This window comes from Bombus pyrosoma, linkage group LG8 (genome assembly GCF_014825855.1).
Source record: "Bombus pyrosoma isolate SC7728 linkage group LG8, ASM1482585v1, whole genome shotgun sequence".
In the NCBI taxonomy this organism is placed as follows: domain Eukaryota; kingdom Metazoa; phylum Arthropoda; class Insecta; order Hymenoptera; family Apidae; genus Bombus; species Bombus pyrosoma.
The window spans coordinates 11,588,052-11,594,927 of NC_057777.1; the positions used below are offsets into that span (position 1 = coordinate 11,588,052).

The 6,876-nt window shown below is 34.7% G+C and overlaps 2 protein-coding genes across 2 annotated transcripts in view; both read left to right on the plus strand.

Moving 5' to 3' along the window:
- The window catches only part of LOC122570291, a 9,593-nt gene extending 8,513 nt beyond the window's left edge, over nt 1-1,080 (plus strand). Inside the window, exon 2 of the mRNA XM_043732407.1 lies at nt 50-1,080. Within this exon, the coding sequence (XP_043588342.1) occupies nt 50-1,080 (1,031 nt within the window). The remainder of the gene's footprint in view (nt 1-49) is intronic.
- Nucleotides 1,081-1,094: 14 nt separating this feature from the next.
- LOC122569980 lies at nt 1,095-1,718 on the plus strand. The gene is made up of 2 exons (XM_043731728.1): nt 1,095-1,186; nt 1,385-1,718. Exons 1-2 carry the CDS (start codon nt 1,095-1,097, stop codon nt 1,716-1,718), a joined length of 426 nt encoding a protein of 141 aa, XP_043587663.1.
- Nucleotides 1,719-6,876: the final 5,158 nt, after the last annotated feature.

Here is a 6,876-nt window from a genome sequence, read left to right on the forward strand (position 1 = left end):
TGGCGTCACATTCCTACCACGGACAACCCAGCGGATCTCATATCCCGAGGACAATCGCCCGAAGACTTTGTACGATCAACAATTTGGCAACATGGACCGGAGTGGCTACAACAATCTGAAGAATACTGGCCGACGTGGAACCCAGTACCAGTATCATCACAAATCGAAATACCGGAGCAGAAGAAGGCGACCTGTCTGTTCGTGACTCCCGCCGACCACAGTCTACTGGAGAGATTCTCCTCTTGGCCAAAACTGATTAGAATCACCGTTCGTTGCCTCCGGTGGAGACAAAAACAGGATCGCGGTAGACCTTTAACCATTCATGATTTAATTGGTGCGCACAACAAACTTGTCCAGTTATTACAGCTCTGCTATTTTCCAGATGAGATCCGTATTTTCCGAGCTGATCGACACTCTGCAGTGAAGGGGAAACTACAACGGCTCAATCCATTTCTGGACAAGGACGGGATGTTGCGAGTCGGAGGCCGTCTCACTCACTCAACAATGTCTTTCACTCAGAAACACCCAATCATTCTGCCAAAGTCTTCCGTTACAGCACTTATAATCGAGCATGAGCACCTCCTAAACCTCCACTCCGGAACTCAAGCTACTTTATATGCCTTGAGAAAATCCTATTGGCCTATCGACGGCCGTAGTCAAGTTTGGAGCACGCTGAAGAAGTGCGTCCGTTGCTGCAGAGCCAATCCACCTCCAATGAATTATGTCATGGGCGATCTCCTAGCCGCACGAATAACAGAATCTCGGCCGTTTACCAACGTCGGAGTCGACTACTGCGGACCCTTTCACATCAAAGAACGAAAGGACCGCAACCGACGTAAAGTCAAGGTATATGTAGCAATCTTCATATGTCTTGCAGTTAAAGCAGTCCACATCGAGCTGGTCAGCGACCTCACTGGCGAGGCCTTTATTGCTGCTCTGCGAAGATTCATTGCTCGCCGAGGATTCTGTCTAACGATATACTCAGACAACGGTACCAATTTCGTTGGCGCCAACAACGAACTACGAGAGCTCCGAAACCTCCTGCAGTCCGACGATCACAAGGTAAAGGTGAACCTTTGATACCGACGGATCGAATGGCGCTTCATTCCGCCCAACTCACCCCACTTTGGCGGGTTATGGGAGGCTGCAGTGCAATCCTTCAAACGACACCTCAGACGTGTCGTAGGTAACGAGCTCCTTACTTTCGAAAATATGAACACATCATTGAGATCGAGGCTATCCTCAATTCCCGTCCGCTTACTCCAATATCTACAGATCCAAACGATCTCCTTGTCCTTACTCCCTGTCACTTCCTCATCGAAGACGCATTAATTAGCATTCGAGAACGAGATTTCAGGGATACTCCATCCAATCGTCTCTCAAGCTGGCAACACCTCCAGAAAATCAAACAGCACTTCTGGCGCCGTTGGCATCGAGAATATCTCAACGAGCTAAACATTCGGAACAAATGGAGCAAGGGGAGTCACGGCATACGAGAAGGCACCATCGTCATACTCAGAGAAGACAACGTTCCCCCAATGCAGTGGCCATTGGGCAGAGTCATCAAGGTACAACCCGGCGCAGACGGCATCATACGAACGGCCACCGTCCGAACGGCAACGAGCACACTGGATCGGAGCATCAAGCGGATGGTACCACTACCAAGCAGATCGACACCAGAGGACACCGACGCCATCATCAACAGCGAGGAATTTTGAAGAGATCCACCTCACAGCATCACAACACAGCATTTGATCGGTACTCTCTCAACGGGGGGAGGATGTTACGCCACGTGGATTTCCAGAGGCCGTTATTCCTAACCGTCGCTCGTGGCATCGCAGTATCGCGAGCGAACCGTCTCAAGTAGCTCAACACATACAATGTAGCGGCCAACATCAAACAGAGAGTTCGAGAAACGTCGATTCGTTTCGTTATTTCAAACACTCATAAGGTGACACGCGTGATCTGTGGCGTGATCGGTGGCGTGACCCGAGCATGGTGGGGATCGTCTCCCATGAAACACAAAGGGCCCATCGAAGGGCAATCAGTATCGATCGAGGATCCAAACCATAAACACTAACGTCTTCAACGAATTATAAGTCGTCCAAATACAAAACACATTGTAAAGTCGAGTCGAATCATTACACCAAATTCACTGTATCATCTGTCTAATAATTTGTGGCGCATCACTATCCTGTTGTTTATATATATATATATATATATATATATATATATATANTATATATATATATATATATATATATATATATATATTGTCAAATATATAATTTTAGTTAACTCTGTTAATTCAGTGTTAATTTCAACTAACCACCTCTGTCATCTTAACAGACACAGAGGAACGACTAATTCGCGGCGTCGATTTTCTGAATCGTAGCGAGAATTTACGCCTCCCGCTGACGCGCTTTCCTCGCGATCGCATCTCTCCGCGAACGGTCGTAACAACCTTTTTAATACATGGATTATCCTCGGTAGCGGTGGACAGCCCTTTATTGCCTGACGCATTGTAGTTATCAAAAATTTGTTACATGACGATTGCATGATACAATTAGGGCACATTTTTGACAAGGACTAATTTGTTTACATCATTATTCCACAAGATATGAAGATAAAGTTCAATTCAACGTAAAGTTCAAGATAAAACCAAAATGGAACTATATATTTTTCTTGACATGATTCGATAGTACCTATTTTACAAGATGCAATATTTGATACGTGGCACTTCAGACGCTAACAAGACCACCAGTCGCGCTTTTGACCCACTTGAGGAATGTTTTCCCGCAAAAATCAGTCAATTTATTAGCACAATATCTAAAAAATTAATTGAAATCGGTAATATACATGAAAGGTTAATGAGAATACATTTTGAAAAGCATTATCAAATGATGCCAAAAAAAATAGATAATTCTTGATAAAAACGGAACTACATCTCCGTATGTAAAAAGATAATAATATAAAAAATATGGTTTTTTATGGTTAATTACATATATTAAATTTCTGTTTTTTTACAATCACAATTGAGCAAAATTTGATTTATATATTAAATAATAAATAACAAATTAAAATAGCATTTTAATTTTGTATAAGAATTAAATTTCTTCTTTAAATAATAATCGTTTAGACGGTACCAAAAATAATTTATTTATTATTTATAGTTGTAAATGAAATTTTATTTTCTATTTGGATTAATTCTGACACCAAATGATAATATATAAATATGTTTTGTTTTTGTCGTATTTATCTCATTTTGTACAATGAAAAAATCATATAATTAATATGATTGTTTTTCAATAGGCAGATCGCAATTCATATTATTCTTACCTAATATTATTAAAAATTACAAGTTGTAATTTACAGTGAGTTTTCTGTTTGAAACGTTATATTTATGTGGAAATAAATTTGCTCAACGACCGATAAATAACAAATAAAAGTAATAAATAAAGACTAAAATCGTATTTGTAAATAACGATTGATCTCATTATATTAAACAATTTCTTTAAACTTGTCCAAATAACAGATAATTCGCCTTTGCTTTTTATTTGAACTCTCCGAAAATTTATTCTATTTAAGCGTTTCACGTCGATTGCGTGAAGCAATTCGAAGAATTTGTGAAACGATAATTTGTAGAAATTGTACTACTATAACACATCAGCTCATGAGTCACTATTGACTCGGGAGTTTCTCGCAAACAATGACATTTACAGTCACCATATTGCGATTATTTGTTATTCTCCATAATGAAAAAATAAAACAAAAATCGTTATGCGAACTATGCACTATAGAAGAAAGTGCTTTCAGAAATATGTTAATGATTGAAGGACACGCTGGCAAAAATATATTGTATTCTGTTGAAGTTGACTGATGGAAGAACGAGTGGATGAATTTGTAATAGAAAAATATATTGAAATAAATAAAGGTATAAGTATAAGTATAATGTATAAGTATAAGATTATGCTGATTCAGATCCTTACTCCCTTAGTGTTACAATACAATAGAATCGATAGGGAGCACATTCATATATTTACAGCAAAGGACATTATCAAGAAAGTTAACTTTATAGCTTTAGCTAAAGGCTACAAGGAACATAAATAGAAATCTATTTATTAGTTCCTTTGTTCCTGGACCTTGTAACCCAAAGCACAATGTATATTCAAGGGTACAATAATATGGACCTCTCCTTATTTAGAATAATTTTGTTTCGCTAAATTCTATTTTTTGAGTGATAGAGGTCTCTGGGTCACGGATATACATAAATAAATATGTAGAGTTTTTCTTGAAGTAGTTACTTCAACATATTCAAAGGGAATAACTTAAATATAGACGAACAAATAAATATTTTCTCAAATAAGAAAAAAATTCAACGATCATTTTGATCACGCAGGAGGGGGAGGGGAGAAAAAGAGGAAAGTAAAATGATATGCAGCTTGGTAGAGGTTCATAAGAAAACTTTGAGGAAATTGTGAAAGAAAAATGTCTCAGACATGAAACGTATTATATAAAATATACTTTATATATTCTATTTTGGTTCATATATATAATGTAAAAAATGTATATGTAATACAAAACGGAAGTAGAATATAAGTACTAATGTTTAATCTGAGTTTCTGTAATTTTGATAGTTTTGTATTTTTTTATTTTTATATTTTTATACTTTCTATATTTTTGTACTTTTGTATTTTTAAACGTTTTCTATAATTTTATACTCAAGTAATAGTATAACAAGAAGAATACGAAAAGTGAGGGATGGTAACGCAAGTAACGATATGTGAATGTTACGCGTGCGCAAAATAACCAGGAGAGGTTGTATAAGAAACGAGAGTTCGTTGGACAAAGAGAACGTTTTTCAGGAATACGTTATGTTTATGTAAACCAAAGAATTAAAAAATAAATAAATAAAATCGGGTAACTACTTAGTTACCTAATACCACACCATACCATAGTTAACTAATTAGAAGAGAAAAAGGAAAACATTCGCTAAACGAAATGGCGCGATCAACCTCCGAAAGCAAGGTTGCGATGGTGGCGTTAACAGTTGGGTTGCAAGACACAAACAATTTCAAATTGGAGTTCAACCGCTAATCGCGACAAGGCAACGGTGATTTTTACTCTTTTCTATACGCAGGCGGCACGTTATAAATAGAGATCTCACTCTGCTCGTGCAATATTTTTAATTATATTTTTAATACAGCGCTTATCGCATCGAGCAACATCATGGCCATTTGTAAACATTCATTGGTAAAGACACGCAGTACATCATTTAAATTCGTCATAATAAAAAGGAGAACGCATGATTACATGCATTTCGCAATAAAGATAATAAAAAAAAGACTCACCATACCAACGAAGGGGAAGATTTATATTGATTTACCTTACAGGAAAATAGGTTTAGTTGAATAACACGAAATCCATGCACAAGTTTCTGGAGATCCAAAGACTTTGAGCACCCTAAGAAATTAAAGCAAGTTAGATAAAAGCAAAAATAAACATAATTATTTAATAAGTGTATCGTATTGAATTATATATTTAATGCATATAATTAACTTAAAATATTACAATATTTTGTCATTATATGTTTGAATTTCATCAAATGCTTTTAAAGAAGCAAATTTTGATAAAAACAAATAATTCAGAGCGTTAAAATAGAAAATTGTATTATCTTTATAACGTAATTTATTGATAAATTATAAATGTATTTATAACTATAATATTCAGAATTTCGCAAAATATTCTCACGATATATCTTGTTTCACTTGCTAAAACTTTCTAACGGATTGTTATTTAACATACATGATTAAAGCACACTCTTCTTTTAATCATTGATCAATCAAATTGGTGCTGTTCTTAAAATTTTAACGAATTCCATGATCAATGTTTCACAATATATAGAAAAAAATAATTTTAAAGCGATCTGATCTACATAAAAAGAGAACATTCTCAAGTGTAACATTACAATGTTGTAATATTTTTACATTTATAAAAGAAATGTTGACATATTTAAACGAAATAATTCATCAGCGCTTCACATATTTTGGATTATTAAAATATAATTTCACTTGATACAATCCTCGGCGGGTCAAAAGTTTTTAAAATTAATGAAAGTGTACATTATTGTATATTTAATAATAGTAATAATTGTACATATAAGTTATAACAAAAAGTAGAAGAGCAAACAAAGGTTCAATACTTCAATGCGTGCTTATCATATATTAATGTTAATACAAATAAAGATTTTAACATATATTAACGCATTGAAAAATTGTTGTTTGTATATATAAGTAACTACGTGCTTTAAAATCTATGTATCAATATTAGTGGTTTCTTGCCTGTTATTTCATATCTAATACAATTTTATATCTATACTCACAATTTAATTTATGAATTGTAACAATGATATATGAGCAATATGGATATCATTAACTACTGCTGGAATACATTTGAAACAATCTTGGCAGTTCAATCTTCTGATTCCATAAGAATCTATATATACATCTATATATGGGTGCTACCTTTATTTACTCTGCAACATAAACGAATTGATATTGTAATTTTACTGTGAAACTTTACAAGACCATGATATAAGAAGAGCATATAAACATATATATACATATTTGCAAATATATACAATTTTCATAGACACCTGAAATCTAGCCCATATCGCTTCATGACTTTGAGCATTCTTTGAACGTATTTCATGCGAATAATAATATTTACATTGGGATACCTTTTTATTTTTTCATGAACAAAAAATTTTGTTGTTATATAATATGATGAAATGTGGTAAAAATGTAGTACAATAATATGGTAAATTTGTGACTTTTAATTAAAGAAAGAGAAAAAAGAAAACATTTCACATTTAAA

What these genes read in the sequence shown, in the direction of transcription:
- LOC122569980 (XM_043731728.1), top strand. Translation starts at nt 1,095, where the DNA reads ATGGCGCTTCATTCCGCCCAACTCACCCCACTTTGGCGGGTTATGGGA. An exon ending in ACACCTCAGACGTGTCGTAG is followed by an intron (nt 1,187 to 1,384) that starts GTAACGAGCTCC and finishes TCGTCTCTCAAG; the next exon opens with CTGGCAACACCTCCAGAAAA.